This window comes from Manduca sexta, chromosome 25, assembly GCF_014839805.1.
Source record: "Manduca sexta isolate Smith_Timp_Sample1 chromosome 25, JHU_Msex_v1.0, whole genome shotgun sequence".
Lineage (NCBI taxonomy): Eukaryota > Metazoa > Arthropoda > Insecta > Lepidoptera > Sphingidae > Manduca > Manduca sexta.
The window spans coordinates 4601379-4619836 of record NC_051139.1 but is presented as its reverse complement, the minus strand read 5'-3'; the positions used below and the strand labels follow the sequence as shown (position 1 = coordinate 4619836).

Here is an 18458-nt window from a genome sequence, read left to right as displayed (position 1 = left end):
ATGATGGTAGTATCGACTAGTAAAATTTTTATTTTTTTACGTGGAATGACATTATATATTCAATAAAGTAAATCAGTATTATAATTCATCTCTCATATAAAAATACTAGTTATATTTAAGAATTGATAAGTAACAAGCGTAATAAAGATATAGAAGAAACCGGAAATCGTATTCCCTTGATATTTGAGGCCTGTTTAATGTCACCTTATTTTGTCGCGTCAGTTGTCATGTGTAGGATGTATTATAAAATTATATTCGATTTATGTAAATGAGACATGTACGCGATATTATGACAGACTATATTTTAGCTGTGGGAGGGTACTTAGTGACGTATGATATGATTGGAAGTACTATGTGACCTTAGATCCTGTTACTAACCATCTCAACATACACCAGTAGTGTAGGGTGACATTTACCAAAAGGGAACCCGACATTGGTAATAATATGCATAAATGCGATCTGCAAATCGTACTAATGATAATTATTACATATCACATGATTTACGAAAGTGAAGCCGGCAAGAATCGGCTTACATGGACCCTTCGCCACTGACACACACACTTACGCGTTCTATCTCCGAACGGGCAGGCAGAGGCGCAACTGTTGCACCCAGATTTCACCGTATGTATTCCGTCCCATGGTGTGATATCGGGCGAGACTATCGTAACATCGTGTGTAAATTTCGGACTCCGGGCTAGTGCTGAGTTGATATATCTAATATTACTTTGTTCTTTTGGGGAGCGAACCCAAGATCTCAGCACTTAAGTCGTACCGTAATACTACGTCAACGAGGCAGTCAACACATCAACAACATCTTTCCTAAATATCATTTTAAATTGTTTTAGTTTTTTTGATTTACAAACCTCAACATCTTTTTGGAATTAACGCTGTTCAGTTCTACTCTACTAAAACTTTCATCCTTTGTTTTCATTATACATTCCTATTAGCATAATTTTAGGTACAAAACACTTCTTTGAAAGTTTGGTTTTATTGAACCAATGTGAAAAATAAAATCCTTTTATAACTGGATCTTGAATTTAAATTTCGAATGTTTAATTTTTCACCTCATAAAATATGTTAACATTCATATCGATGATCCAGCAGACGTTAATCGTCAATAACATAAGTATTTTGTACTATTTATTGGCTATAACATGCATTACTGTCCTGTATCCGCCTTATACCGAATCCCTGACATTTCGCTCACTTCCGTAACCCTTGAGAGTTGGCCATTCCTTCAGCGTTTATTAGTTAAGTTGCAAATATTTAGGCTTACTGAATATTTCTGAAATTGTTTACATATTGATATCTGCTTGGTATTTTGTTTACTTAAATGATAAATTAATAAAAATGTAAAAAATATTCTATCGCATCTAACACCGACCTTTTTATAGGTCCCACTTAATATATTCTAATGTTTCTTAAAAAAAATATTAAGCTGATAACACTTCAAAAGAAGTCACTTAAGCAAGTTTAAATTACTAATTACAAAACAAATAACACGATGGTTAGCTAATACGATGGTATTAGCGGAGTAATCGTCGTCCGCCGTCACCATCACCGACTCCCGAAGCCTTCAAGTTTAACAATTGTATCGCAACCGCCCCACCACGGCGGTAGCGTGGTGCGACCGCTGCCGCAACGAGCATTACTCCCGCGCTCGCGCGCTGAGCTCTCGCGCGTACGTGATGCTTCGGTGGTGAATAGTGCCTGTGTTGTGTACTGAACACCGTGATCTGTGTGCCTAACGATGAGGTCTTACGGCGCATTGGCGCTTTTTACACTCGCTCTCATAACAGGTGAGGATTTTCAGGAGTTTTTGTGGATTTTGCAGGATTTTTTTGTTTAATAATTTTGATGTTATTAGCTGTATTTTTTAACGGTGTTTGAAAAAATTGCATTGATTAAATTAATTGGTGAAAATCAGAAGCAATTTTCAAACGTTGTTACAATGTAGGAAATTAATACTGTCAACATAAAAAGTACTTTCGAACGCATGCGCGTCATAATTACCGGCTTTTAATGGACAATCACGTTCAACTTGTTAACAATCCGATATTATATTTGTCCGCGATTTAATATACGTCGGTGTTTCGTAACCACGATATTTATTTCGGTCATTATCATATGGTCCTCAATGTCGCGTCAAATAAATATTAATCTTGTTGGTTTACGAAAAAAAATATTTCGACAGAGTATTTGAATGTTACTTTCATTACACACACATGAATGGAACGCTTGGGAAAATTTGCCGGAAAAAACTGCGGACTTTCGCAAGACGAACAATTAAGAAATATCGCGCATAATTATTTGTGAGCGTTTACTTACTGTAATAGCAATCCGTTTTTTTTGTAATCTCCGCTTTATTTTTTTCGACGCATGCGCCGCTACCGCCGCCGTTAATCGCGCGTAACAGGTGCCGGTGAAAATTATCCGTTCGTTTTCCTTTTGGTCAATGACGTGCTTTGTGTATTTGATCGTTATTTAATGAAACAACTAGCGACTTGTTACGTATTTGGTTTGGGGCAAGTCTGATATATATATTAGATCTGATATGTGAAATATCAAAAGGCAATACCCTATGAATAAATGTATGTAAAGGGTGTGTGCATATAAGACTGCAGAATAAAATTATAAATTCAGTAGTCAAGAAGATTTGAAATTGAAATTTTCGTATAAATTAAATACATTTTAAATATATGAAACAATTAATACGTGGATGATATAATGAGACACAAGTTTCCAAATGTTTGAAAATTAATTAATAAATTTAAATATTAATAAGAACAACTCTGTACGGAGGCTTTTGATATTGGTCACAATTTAAAGTTTTACAACATAATCACGTAAATTCGTTCAAGAAAACCGTGTATGTAATATTTTCTGCTTCCATTTTTGAAAACTGTCGTCAAAGCAAAATAGGCAAAAATGCAAAGTCAATTTTAAATATTTAAAAAAAGAACATTATTACTTTTTTGTGTAGAAAAATTAAATATTTTATTACACCATTATACTAATCTTAAGGCGATACCTCAAGGTCCATTTTCATACATTTTGTTTCACCTTTAATCTGGGTAACTAAACAAGTATTGGCAAGTAAAGAATTTAAATTCACGTCTAGTTAGTGATTAGTTCTCGCAGTTGAAAGAAAAATGTAAAAATAATTAATAATCATGATGAACTAATCACTAACTAGACGTGAATTTAAATTCTTTACTTGCCAATACTTGTTTAGTTACCCAGATTAAAGGTGAAACAAAATGTATGAAAATGGACCTTGAGGTATCGCCTTAAAGGATTTGTAAATGAGGTATCACCAAATACAAAATGTCACGCATTAAATATACCATGAAATTCGTAAAGCTATCAATTAATTATAAAAGTCTGGACAATAGGAATGTGAATGCTGATCCGCCAATACTTTTAAGGTAAATGACATAGTGATTCACGAAATCCCGTATATTAAAAATGTCTATAGATTATTGTGACTATATTCATGGTTGACTTCGATTGTGAATCGTAACTTCTAATCAAAAGAAATAATTTCAAGCTTTAAATGAAAAAAATATTTCTGATATTTTTTTTTGAGAGCGAATTAGGAATCCTTCGTGCTGCTTTCGAATTAAAAAAAATGATTATTCTAATTTGTGGTTGAGTTTAAAAAGATCCATAAAGTGAACATCAGCTGAGATAAAAATTAGTTCGTCAACTGAAAAACATATTACAACTAATGATAGTCTTTATAACACAATTTGGATTACACTTCTTGTAACAAGTGCGTACTTTTGTACGAAACTTACTATACAGATCACAGAAAGACGGCGCGTATTTTTATATACATGTTATTATAGGCAGAGGTGTGATGTCTCAAATGAAATCATTGGTGCGCCAAATGATGACCAAAAGTACATTGTCCTACAAAAACAGCCCATAACGGGTTTTACGTTGCGAATATAAATTAATTTTAACAGTTTTTATAGAAATTTTATGAGGTCTAATGGGCTGTTGATGTTGTTTTTGATTTAAAGGTATACGTTAGGTTATAACGGTAAGAACACGATATAGATAATGTGACGCAGAGAATGTGAGTTTTGATGACGCATAATTTATGATTACTATAGAAAACTCTTATTACTGAGTGAACTGATGTTTGTAGCCGTCGGTGTATTTACTGAAATATATACTTGTTATAAAAAAAAGTCCCCTTTTCTGTCTGTTTGTTATCGATTTTCTCAGAATCTACGAGACGGATTTTTATGATATTTCGTATGGAGATAGTTTAAGACCTTGGGAAGGTCATAGGCTACTTTCTATCCTGGGAAAATATATTGCGAAACTTTTTCTATACTATTAAAATACTACTACTATTAAAATGCGGGTGAAGCCGCGAGCAAAAGCTAGTTATATAATAAAATGAATATACATATTGTATTTTAGAAAAATATTTTTTCTAACATAATAATTCTAAATCGAGTAAAGATTTATTAAGCCGCAGCCGTAAAAGTAAATTTTTGCGAAGCAAAAGTTACCAAATTATTCATAAAATATAACGTGTTTGTGGTGAAACGTGCGAAACAAATATTATTGTAATACAAGTTTATGGTTTTGTATTTAAAATAACTCATAAATATAGGCCATATATTTAAATCGAAATGAATGTGAAATGGAAAGCTATAAGTCAAAAACATTTTATAAAAGATAATATTTGTATCACCTAACAAAGAAAGTTAAAACGAGTTTTAAAACACAAATTATATCAGCGGCTAATATCTCTTCGGTCATGTCGGATTGTCGTCTCACCGGACTATGACAGGATAGAAACAGAGAGTGCACCTGTGTATTGCACACACACTTGCATCATAATATCTACTGCGTTCTTGGCTAATGTCCATTGAGATCGGCCGCCGCACCGTGGCAGAAATTCGGTTATGAAGTAGGTTGGGGAAAACATTACCACTTTGCCTATAATAGTAAGTTATGCACCATCTTTAGAACTAGAGCGAACAAGGTACCGGCCATCACCAACACTAAGTTTTTCACTTACAAAAATGGCTGACAAAGGCCGGTTGCTTCACAGCCTATACACATTCAGCGATTATGCACGCCGTTATGCAAATTATTTTTCTGTTGTGCTTTAAAGAAGATCGATATCTGTTTGAATTTAGAACAAGTCTGTGAATATTTGGACGTCTGAAGTCAGTTACGAAAAGTTTGTAAACTAAATTCAGGGTTTTCTTACGACAGTCTGTCCCAATAAGCTTAAACATGTGAAATACATAGCTATGTAGTTTAGTATTGAACCTCTGTGATTATGTTATGTACCGATATATATACATTCTAGAATTGGTTCATTAATAGTTTTTTTTTAATTATAAGTACGTTTCTAGTTACATTTTCCTTGAAATTATGTAACATGTATTCTTAAATGTATTTAACACGCCAAACACGAAATGTGAGAAAAAAAACTTTAATTACTAAATAAATTTAAATAGCTTCATTCGAAATCGAACTCAAATCTTTAGAACAAAAGTGATATTATTACGTGAATCCTAAACATTACACATCAAGATTAATCAACCATTGCAATAAAAAAGAACCCGCCGCTATTTCCCCGTGATTACATAGTTGTATTATCATTTACTAGTTGGTCAACCGTATTCCATTTACTTTCGAACAATGCGTGGTTGTTATATGGATTTTTACATGACAAGTGGTCGTAATGTGTTCTTACTATATTAGTTACAAAATGGTTCCATTTCATTGTGTTGATTTTAATTACTTGAACACAATGATTGTTTTATTTAACATTTTATATTAAATAATTAATTACAAGTTATGATTAGTTTCAAATTATAAATGACTAGCTTTTGCTCGAGGCTTCGCCCGTGTGAAGGAGTTTTCCGGGATATTTTTTGTCCGACTTACTTGATATGTATCATTATATTATGACTAAATTCATTATAAATTGTAGCCTATGTGTTAATCTGATGTATAATCAATATTACTGTAAAGTTTTATCCAAATCCATTCAGTAGTTTTTTCATGAAAGAGGAACAAACATACACACATCCATCCTCACAAACTGTCGCATTTATAATAAGTAAGATTTTATTGCTTCGTAGCTTTACTTTTGAGTATACTTTTAGTAATAAATTGTAACGTGATTTGTAAGAACATCGATTAAATTTGACACCACTAATAATTCGTTTATTTTTAAAGACTGCATTTTTATAAAAAGAATATGCAAATCGTCTAGTTAGTTCCCATGGCCTTCTTATCTCTATTGAAGATTTAATTTAAATATATTTAATTAATCCGTTGATGCTTACTTAATATTTTCTTCATGTTTGTGCCAGTGCGTATTTCTATTAAATAATCTCATTACTAAGTTGCGCAGACGCAGTCAACATGTTGCCGTAACAAGACACTACTATGAATCTGACAGTTAACTAACAGCCTATCTTTATTGACCGTAACAGTGAAAGTTACTGTTTTTATCAAAATAATGGCATCTGTTTACAAATTACAGGTACATAGCTTTTACTATAGCGATGTTTGACAAATCTTATTGCTTTTACTTTAAATTTCATTCAATTCCGAACACAGTTGTCAACATAAGCCACCTGTTAAAGAATCGAATATACCATCCTTATTTGACAGCATATTATACAATAGGATTGAGTCATGGACCGAATATTTAGCATAACAGCGTACCTATACTGCCACTACGGAGGTCCGATGTCGGTCAAGGTATCATTTCACAAACATTACTTATTCGGAGTCTTTACGTTTCATCTAGTAACAAAGAAAATCTAACTTACGAAAGGTATGCTCTGAATGCGATACGAGATTTTAATGCTTAATTATTACAAAAGTTTGCGTGGTCTGGATTTGGGATCAGTGTAATCGTTTAAATGTAGAATTGTATTAAAATGTCACCTAAAAGAATGTATTTATTATTTTATATGAGTCAAAACGATAGTCAATGTTTAAGTAATACTTGAAGGAGGAAAAAAGTAATAAATGTTAGTGCGGATGTTTTAGAATGGCATTATGTAAATAGACGGAAACGTATTTTGGGTAATATTGCAATTTTCGCACAATAATGACGTGTACACAAAAAAAGATTAGTATTTCATTGGGTAGCTAAGAGTCAAATAAGATAATCTTATCGCAGAAAGACTGTATCGGTGGCGTAGTTGTACTACATGCACGGTACGGCAGCGCTCTGAGTTCCTGGGTTCTAATCCCTGGTTGGGCAAAGTGATATTTAGGTTTTTCATAAAATTAGCCCGGAGTCTGGAATATGTGCCCGATATGACGATAGGCTTGCCCCCTATAACATCATGGAACGGAACACACTTGGTGAAAGGTGAGTGCTCTAGTTGCGCCTCTGCATGCCCCTTCAGGAATAAATGCGTAATGTGTATGCGTACAGAAAGCTTTAGATAGAGACGTATGGAAGGCCGGTAGGGAAGCCTTTACCCAGCACTGGATTAATAATGAATGAAGCAAATTAGGTATCAGAAACTACCAACAAAATATGATTTCTAGAATACTCAGAACAAACAGTACTATGAGTATAAAACTTTCAATCGAACTTAAGGAGAAAGAACTATCTATTTTGGAGAGTCCATCTTATTTGTATTAATATTTAGATAAAATATTTTTTGCGGCGATACAAAGGATCATCGAACCTTCGACAGCAAAACATTGCTTTTGCCTTGATTTTAGCAAGAAGCTATTACTTATTAATGAATCGTGGCGAATTTAAAGACTCATAATGAAGTAGCCGAAACACCTACAACGTCATTACGCCATTAGTTTCATGCCCATTTTCGTGTTCTCTGCATCTTTGCCTACAAGGAGTTTCTTAATATTAGCTCCTCACTTGGCTAGGACTATTTATTATTCATTACGCCTTTATTATTTACAAATTTTTTGAGTTTTTTTTTGTAATAATTAATTATTACCAATCAACACTTATAATAAACATTCAATTTGATAATTAAAACAAAATATCGGATTTAAATAATAAATGTGTAAAAGATCACCATTTGGTTTACATAAATATTTATTCTATGTTATATATTATAATATACATGCCGCGCCCAAAAATTAAAAGTATTCAGTTATTTCGGTCTCTTATTGTGACTAATATCTGAATAAAATAGATCGGACTTAGTCAACATAAGGTCCTTGAAGAGAAAAATAGAGAAAAGATACCGGCAAAATAGGAGTCATATTTTTTATTAGTACTGAGTTGATGTATGGTTGGTTAATTGATTTCATTCCAATAAAGCTTATATTGGTAATTAATTATGTTACGAATATAGGGAAATTTGAAGATAAAGAAAATCTACCAAAACTTTAATACAGAGGTGTTCGGCGGTCAAGGGCGTCAATACATTACAGTTATGGCCGTATATGGTAGAATAATTAATTAATTCAAATCGCTTAATAGTGACAGCCTATGGATTAGACGAAATATTTATTTAAATATTATAAAAAGTTTGTATGTGAAGATTTATGTTTATAGATGTTTCAGAATAAAATGATTAATCGCTTTTTTCAATCTATCTCAAAAATGGACCAATCAGAACAAAGTTTTTTTTGACATGCTCACAGATGAGTTATTTTGATTCGTTCTTTCTTGGAATTGGATCGAAGATTGAGATTGAGATCGTTTATTGAAAACTGCTGTAGATCGAATGTTACTTCGTACGACATTTCATATTTTCAATGTCTTAAAGCATTAAGCAATTATAATATACCCGGGTATCTCACATATATAGAATAATACTACTAGTCATGGTCAGATTTGATCGCATTTATTTATATTATGATAAATGAATAATATTTTCTCATTTCCAAAGTGTGAATAATAGTTCGCATTGTGTACTGTAGAAGTTTCATAACTGTCGGTAATCAACTCACCTATCAATCGAAACTGCCTCTTATTTTTGACTTCATCGCGATTATACGTTGTCTATGCTGATTATTTTGATAGGTTAGGATAAACCACGTCTGAATACCATTGAAAGGTCATGGATCACAGGTTGAACACCAATGACTTAAACAATTTTGTTTTGGTGTTTAGTAAAGACATAAAATATTTATCGAAGTTCCGACTAAGATGTCATTCCTATAATCTGATTCAATAATTTCGCAAATAGTTATCCCTATTTCACATTATATAACGAAAGGTCACGCCTTTTATGCTCTAGGGATAGCCAGGAATGTAATTAATAAGTGTATGCTGTGGGGATTATGTATCCCGCGATATGATACATCGGGGGACTTATCAGGTGTGTTTCGAGTTGAAAAATACACCTAAATTTTAGTTACTTGATCGTGGAATCGAACCAGAATCCCACGCTTCTCAGTTTAACTGCTACTAGCCGGATTAGAAAAGTGATGCGATCATGTTAAGAATTAAGTACCATTGATATCAGGCATACCAAACGTCCTTGCAAAATTAGTACAGCCGTTTTACCTGTCATTAAAATATGCAGTCACATTTTAGTTCACTTAGTTTAGATGAATGTTACATTCTAGACTGGCGCACAATTTGAAACCTGCGTTAGTTTCTAGGTCAGGTCTAAATTTAGTAAAGATCGGTGGATCCATACATTAAGTCATCAGCTCCTTATATTTGTTTATGTGCTTGTAATATGTTGTTTATTTTATTTATTTTTATTTTTCTCACACACAGTCATTACAGAAGTATTCCAATGCGACAATTTGGGGTATCATTGAGTTTTGACTATAGACATTATGTACGACATCGTTCACCTATCCTTATTCCATTTAATATTTGAATTAGTATTTACGAGGTATTGTTTGAGCCATACATGGCTTATTTTGAACTTTTTAAAATTTGGTATAATAGATCTATGTTAAGATTTACCCTTTAAACCGATTCTCTTAAGATTTGTTTGGTGAAGACATACCATCCAGTAAATTACATTCATCAGCCTTGTTCAGATTACTTTCCTATACCAGGGTACTAAAATTTAAGGACTATATCGCACAAAACTTCACACAAGATTGATTTTTTTAAATTTTTATTTAGGGACTTTTATTCAAAAATAGAATGCCAGTCCCAGTATGCACGTATAATGCTGACAAAATAATCGTTTTAATGAAAAATGCAACTGATATCGCACAAAACTTCATACAAGTTTGTATATTTTTTTTTATTAAGGGACTTTTATTCAAAAATGCAATGTTAGTCCCATCGTATCCTAGATTATACAGTATATGATGGTGATAAAGTAATCGTATTCATTAAAAATGCGAATGACTTATACACACAAGTTTGTATGTCTTTGATCTTGCATATTGAACACAACTTTGCCTCTGAATACGTGCTAATGTGATAAGTGGTCAGGGTTCACACAACTCGATCTTTGTGTTTCTAGGTCGCTGTTATCGCATCTCATATTATCACATTCAATACCTTAAATAACATTTACACAATTTTTTAGTAACAATATTTGTATGAAAATGAGGAAAATGAATGTTTTGTGATAAGCTGAAATTGTTGCGTGTATTGTATATTTCAATCTAGCCTTTGCCTGCAGCTCCGGCTGAGTGAAAAAGTTTTTACGCGATAAAAAGTAGTCTATAGTAATCAGGAGTAATTATGCTTCCCATTAGTGAAAAAAAGTTATAATCAGTTTAGTAGTTCGTGAGATTAGCGCGTTTAAATCAACACACGGACTCTCCAGCTTTATATGTTAGTATAGATTTAAAATGGTGAATGATATTATCATAGTATCTTCGGGAATAATGCGGGATGTTTTCGATTAACAATCACTAAATTACCAACTTAGATGATAATATAATGCCATATTTAAGACATTAGGAAGTTGCATCCAATATAACTCTTATTATTATAGGAATTATGCAAATCGAAATTATATACTTCAAAACGCAAGTTAATTACAGAATAGTGCATAATGTTTACATTTACGTTTACGTTCATTATATAACTGCTCTTACATAGCGATACGTGTAAAGTCACGAAATTGTACTTATTGTTGGTGAGCAGACTTTCACGGTCATGCGCGTCGGGCGACTTTCTTTTAGCCGGCAATAACATACGCAGTGTTAGGAAGTGTAGTAGGACGACTTTATGGTTCTGAAATACAGTTAAAATATGGAAGCATTGTGTAATTTCATTTTAATATAAATTTAAGAAAATTGATTCAAAATTGGAATATATTTTTTAATAAAAAGATTCTTATTTACGGAAAAATTATAAATAATGATAAATGCATTGACAAAATGAAGGATAAAAATGTATTTGTTGTTTTATTCGCGTTCAAATACAACTAAGATTTATTGGGAATAATATTCTTTACAAAAATAAAACACAATTTTATAAACGTTTTAGTTGTTAAATAATAGAATGTCATATTGTAACATTAGAACTTGATATAATAAATAAGATATTACTATTTCTAAACAGTCTTACATTAAAAATAAAATCATTATGTAATCAGCAAGCTCAGATTTACAACAGTATTTTCTGTCAATTCCTTGTACCGTTACATTATACAACTTATTATTACTGTAATGCATGAAAACGCAGTATAATCGGGTCGACAACTGTAGGAAGCACGCGATTTATAAGTCACGTGCCGCACTATACATTCATATTCTTGTGTCAACTCATTGTCAGCATGCTTGTTAGACGAGTTAGTTGGTGATGAAATGTCACTTCGCAATTTTCTAATCACTGTGATACAATCGATTATATAATTTGCTTTCATTGATTTGTTTTACTTTTACAATGATGAAATGTTTACGGATGTTTGGAATATCGGTCTTTAAAACATCATTATTGCTAATTATACTATTTTATAAAGAAACTATATGTAGTATATTATATGCCAAAGTTTTCACATAACAAAATGGTACCACCATATTTTTGTCGCATTGAACGTAAATTATAATTTCTCAGAACAGCAAAAATATATTTGTTAGTTAAATATAGGCCTTGAGTCAATGAAGTAGGGTTGGCGTGAAGTGAACGTGTTACATTATAAGGCCTAATTTTGAATTTTGGGTTGTCATTGGTACAAATCGCATTATATCTCACCCGAAATGGCCTTAGTGAAGTTTTTGTTCATTTTTTATTCGTTTAATCATGCGTATTTTTAATCCCGGATGGTTGTTCGTAGCAACTTGAGAACGATACTTAAAGAGACACTTGAGTAAGATGCTAAGCCGTTGATTGTACTTATTTATTTGAGTTAATTTTTCTTAGAAGTATGATGGTTATTTGGCCTCAGGGATTTATGTTTTTTGTTTAGTTTTTACAGTTTATGATGTGATAAGTAGTTGGGTTAATAATAAGCGCTTATTTATAGCACAAATGACTCAGATTTGATTGATTTTAGTCTTTCAAACTGTGAACTATGCGTCTACTGTTTAGCGTTATTTGAGCAACTTTAATTAAGTAATAATTAAACATTCTCAGGTACCTTGACTTATCATAAGTGCAGTTATGTTCGCCTACGTGATGAATAAAGCATTTTATTTATTTATTTATAGCTTGGTATCTTTTTGAAGATCAGCATTCTATTTTGTCAAACTCTCCCACAGTTACAAGGCATTTATAAGATACTCAATATCGCAGATATAATTGATATCTTAGTTATTATACAATTTAGCTTTATAGATACCTATATAATTTTAGTACTTATAATATATTTTTATGGATATAATTCGTATAACGTAAACGCTAATTGAATGTACGGTCAAAGGAAAACGAGTTCGCGTATTCGCAAATGCAGTTTGCACAATATAAACATTAGTAAGTACTAGGCAAACAGAGGCAACGTGGAGTGCTAATGACTTGAACAATCTCACAGTATGTATGTTGAAGATATCGACTGTTACAGAATTGTTTACGGTTGCAATACGTAGAATTAAAGTGATTAGCATGGCGCCGAGACGAGCAAGCGGCTCGTCTGATGGTATAAATAGTGGTAGTATCGCAGGTCTTCGGTTTATAAAGCACTACGTAGCGGTGCCCTGCGATCACCACCCTATGGTATTATTATTATTTTGAACCCAACGCACTTGATGATAAGTTGAGTGGGTTCCAATAGAATCTCGACTGACGAAAGATGATCACCCATCAGCAGTCCAATTATGCCGGCCTGTTGGAACCGGATATACACAGACTGATCCCGGAACGCGACCCATAACAGTTATTCTTCATATAAAATAAAACATTAATAAATTAGAGATGACATTTGCATTAATAATATTATTCATTCGGCTCTCGTTTATATACAGTCGGATAATTTGATAAATAACTTTTATCGGGCGATTGATCAATTATCCATTAATATTTTTATTTTGCTCATTCTTTTGTTATAATACTAAGTTAATTTTATATTAGTTCTCTATCTAGTCCTTCCTATTTAGAATGCACTGTACATACATTTAAATGTTATTTTTGAGTGCCATTAAAAAGTAGTATTACTGTAAATGACGAAGGAAATCGGAATGGGTTTGATTAACTAACTCGTTTAGTATTTAGATCACGTTAACGTAGACACGAACTGCTATATGGTTTAATTTTATAATCACTTAATACTCATGATCACTTCATAAAAAAATTTACTACTAATATTTTTTTTGTTAAAATATTTCTAAGTTGTCAAAGTTTTTATTAATCATAAAACGAAATCAACTTATGGTGTTTGTAAAGTATTATTATCTTCCAAATTACTTAATTATAAAGTGTAGAGATTCTATTCACGAATAAAACTGACATAGAAAGAGCATTGTCTTACATAAAATGCATATAAATAATTCCATCAATAGATAATCATGCTAAATATGGCTCTCAAAAATTACCGATCAATAAAATTCTACAAATTAATAAACACTAAGGCATTTGACACTGATTTGCCGAAATGCAGAGTCAGCGAGAAATCGGTTTCGCCGAGGTCCGAAAACATTTCGTACGTATTGGAGAAATGTCTGTAAACTTTCGCATTTCTCGAACACTTTACGTAATGCCTCTAATTACCACATAAAGAACGTAAATATATATGGATTACTCTTTATTGTGGTTAGTGAAAACGACTGAATCATGACATTTGTATGCAAATTGGTAATCGTGTACATTTTGTATAACTTGGTAGAATAGTTTTTGAGTATATTGATTTTTTATACTGTCTTGAATAATATTTTAATAATTGAGATGTCGGGAAGGAGGGGGGGGGGGGGGTGAGGTTACGCTTTTGGACACGTAGCTCCCGCTCCATGATTGCATTGATTAGGCGAAGCTAACATAGGCGCAACAAGTGGAAATATATTCATTACACATTGAATATATTTTTAAATTATAAATATTATTAAGCATAACAAAAAATTAAAACTCCGGATGTAAACCATTGCTGTGTTCAGATTAGTTCTATAAAATAATAAAATATCTATTTGTTTGGCATAATGGTAGAATTTACTAGCTGCTATTTATTTTTAGACCAGGCGATAAAATGTTTCACGTTTGTTTTTAATTTTATTTAACACTAAGTTCATATTATTCTACAGTCAACTCTGTCGTTTATTCCTACTGTATATTTCTTGTAGACTTAAATAACGCGTTTCTCAAGTACGTACGGCTAGTTCACGTGAAATTTTCATATGTTTGGTGGACATTTCCCACGGCATTAATGAATTTAATATGTAATTCGAATGGTAATTTGTTATCTTGATAATTATTGATAATAAGAAAGTGTGAGTCTTGCCTTCATTGCTTGGGACAGGAAATGCATTATCATGTTTTTTATGTGTTTCACTTTTACTTTTGGGCGAATGCTATTGACTAGTAACGATATGTAATGATAATTTGTGTAATTGTAAACTACAGGTAGGATATTGTAGCTTTGACTTTGCACGACCAACACCAAAGTCCTCTCGTGACCATGAAGGCTGCAGATTCTTAGAAACGTAGAAAATTATAGTATAAAAAAACCACGATAAAATTCGGAAAAAAGTTTTATTTCAATATAAAACTATTTTTTTTTGTCCAATATTTGTGAATAGTTCTTACTCAAAATTATAGATTCCGCTTATAATTTAATTTTATTTACAGAAAGCCCATATTTATAAAGAATAATTTATAAATATTTTTAAGCCTACATTATTCACAGTTAACCTATCCATATCACAACTTCCCTCGTTAGTTTTAGACTAAAAATTCAATACGTTAGCACGCGAGCGTCCATCAGTGCGTTTTCACTCGCAAACTGGAAGTGTTGGTAAAGCAGCTTTGGCAATAAAATGTAAGATTGTCAAGGAAAAGGCAAAACCGTTGTGCAACTACAACATGGATATGAAATACGTCCTAAGAGACATGTCAATGTCATTGTACCAAAATTAATTATATCTACATAAGTTTCTTAAATCGGTTTTGTTTACGAAATCATTATCTATTTTTTGAAAATGGTCAGTTTGTTGAAATATTTTGACACAATTACACCATTTACGTACACAGTCAAAATCTGTAAAAAGTACAGGTTCCGGCCGGTCAGATCTCGAATTTGTTGTTGAATATTGATATTTAGGATGTGACAATAATTCATACTAACACATTAAACATTCAACAACAACAACCTATTTATATTATTCGATAACCTAAAAGAACATCTGTGTTCTCAATACCTAACAATCGATTTAAAATCTAATTAAGTCAGATCAATAACCAGTTCTAAAATTGCTCTCAAATTAAGTCAAATATAAATTAGTCACCAGATATCAATTATGTACATAATAATTAAAGTCTCATCTCTCATCTGAAGGATTTTAACGTATCAGAACTAGTTTGTACGTACGTTTACTACGAAACATATGATTATAAATAACATAACAGTATTAAAATTGGAAATTAGCTTTTTATTTCTTAGTAACAGACGATGAATTGGAGACGAGTTTCGTAAGGTGTATTCATGTTATTTATTTTGGCATTGATGTTTAGTACTAACTAAACAACATAAGAACAGAAGCCGTAGAAAAAAATGCCTGCAAGGAAGACCACAAATGCGCTAAAAAGACGCTATAAAGAAGGTCGGATGGAACTGAATGGTAAAGTCCAATACCGCAACGAAGAAATGTTAAAGGCTGCCTATATCGAAGAGTTTGAAAAAGGCTAGTGAAGAAAGAAACGAAATAAGTGCAGTGGGTGTCTTAAAAACATTAACAAAAATAAGTTCATCGATAACAAAAAACTGCTTCACACTTCCTTAAGTTATCCTTAACCATTAGTCATTAGGGTTCATAATGCAAGGTATACTGACTACAATGTTCTGTAAGTCAGTATAAGACAGTGTTTACGAATGTATACACAAAACTGTGCCAAACAAAAACAATACTTATTACAAGTAATATGAAATTCAATAGTAGAAGGTCATGCGGCTGAATCCGTCACTGCAAAATCAAAAAATTGATATCAACTTTCATTATCGTAATGTGTTTGTGAAACGTAATAATAAAATAAATGATCGAAGCGATTGCAGAAACAAAACTTTCTTTTGTTTCATTTAGCGAGCATAACGATTTTTTAAATCTTTATTAATGTCATTTTGAGTTATGTAAGTTGTACGAATGGAATACGAAATGTGTCTGTAAGTAAAAATAAATTGAGGAAATTAATACCAGTACCATGTTGCTAATGGTACAATAATATTAGACTGTATTGTGATATATCTATAGCAGAAACACGTAAGTGTGTCGCGTTCCCGGATCAGCCTGTATATCCGTGTCCAACAGGCCGGCATAATTGTGTCGGCTATTGAGGGGTACTCATCTTTTGTCAGTCGACATTCTATTGGACTCCACTCCACTTACTATAAGATGCAGTGAGGTCTCTTTGTCGTGTACGTAAAAAAAAAACAATAAATTTTGCTACATGTTGACTTGAGTATATTCTTGTTACAAACTTGAATTGATTCTCCTGTACATCGTTTCTCACCTACATATTGAGGAAATAATAAATCATAATTTAGGAGTCATACAGATTGTCGACTTGTAGCAGAGACACTTTACACATACACACATTCACGCATTTTATCCCCGAAGGGGTAGGCAGAGGCACAACTGGTGCACCCACTTTCCACCTTGTGTATTCGATTTTGTGTGAATGGGCAAGCTTATCGTTGTATTGAGCATGAATATCAGACTCCGGGCTAATACTGAGTAGAAAAAATAATTTTCCTTCTACGATTTCAAGAGCTGTACTTGTGCAAAAATTATAGCAACTGATTCACCAATTATACAGATTGCACCGTCGCAAGCAACGCTAACACTTTGTTACTGTGAGAACGAGAGTTGCGAATATGTACAATTAGACGTCTTCTCACGTTTAGAGATGCGGTTATAGTTTCATAAGTTACCACGGCCGTATGATTAAATTTGATGTTTGGAAATGATGTCATTTAATGACAGTATCTCCAGAGGTACTCCAGCGATTGCCAGGGTTTATGTTGGGGTCACCGTGCCTTTTACGAATCCTTTCAATATTATCTACTTACATTGATAAGTCAAGCCAACATTTTAATACTTTACTATCAAACCAGATAAATTTTCGTGGTTCCCCGCTTACGATTTGTGAACCCCCATTTTTTGGTCACGCCAACGTAGACCCCCGTCAGGTCCCCCGTGGACTCTTAGGAGTCTTGGACCACTTTGGGAATCATTAGTCTCTCTGAATATAGCCTTAGATTCAGACATTTTTTTAAATTGAATTCAAAGAGCTAGTAACTTCGTGGCTTAGTTACCTTAATAATTAAATATGTAATAATTAATATTCCTTTTTGTTTCAGGTAATTTCATTGACTTATGCTAGAGGATATCTACGCATCAAATACTTGGTAGATCAGGTAACATATGACGATAGAATTAGACAGTAGATTTTATAATTATGTCTGCCAATTCAAAGAATTTAGATGGGTAGTTGATGACCTCTGAAATGCAGCAAGCGTGTATCCGGTCGTATAGTAATCGTATAGTAATATATTGGAATCTATTACCGCATTGTACAAATATTTGTGTGGAGCCAAATTATATGCTCGGTGGTGACAAGACCATCAATTGTTTATTCAATATGCATATTTGTTGGTTGTACGTATTTACTTAATTTTCGGTAAAATCAGTGCCACGAAGGTCGGCTAAATTTCCGCACCTAATTTTGGTCTTAACCAAACTTTGCCCGAATAAATATTAACCTCAATTGCATTGTAATAAAACATTTATTTGTTAAGAAAACAAATAGGATATCTGGCAGTGGCGAGGGATACAATTTTTCAAAAGGCACTGTAAGGCAAAATAAAATTGCCTCAGTTAACATATCGCGAACAATTTAACAGAAAACAAAAATTAAGACAAATATTCATAAACATAAATTGGAAGCCCATAGGAATCGGCTTGTATTG

At 32.6% G+C, this 18458-nt stretch overlaps 1 protein-coding gene across 1 annotated transcript in view; it reads left to right on the top strand.

Moving 5' to 3' along the window:
- The first annotated feature begins 1603 nt into the window (after positions 1–1603).
- LOC115441262 (mucin-17) overlaps positions 1604–18458 on the top strand; it is a 131365-nt gene continuing 114510 nt past the window's right edge. Inside the window, exon 1 of the mRNA XM_030165986.2 lies at positions 1604–1799. Coding sequence (XP_030021846.2) covers positions 1751–1799 — 49 coding nt within the window. The 5' untranslated portion in view covers positions 1604–1750. The remainder of the gene's footprint in view (positions 1800–18458) is intronic.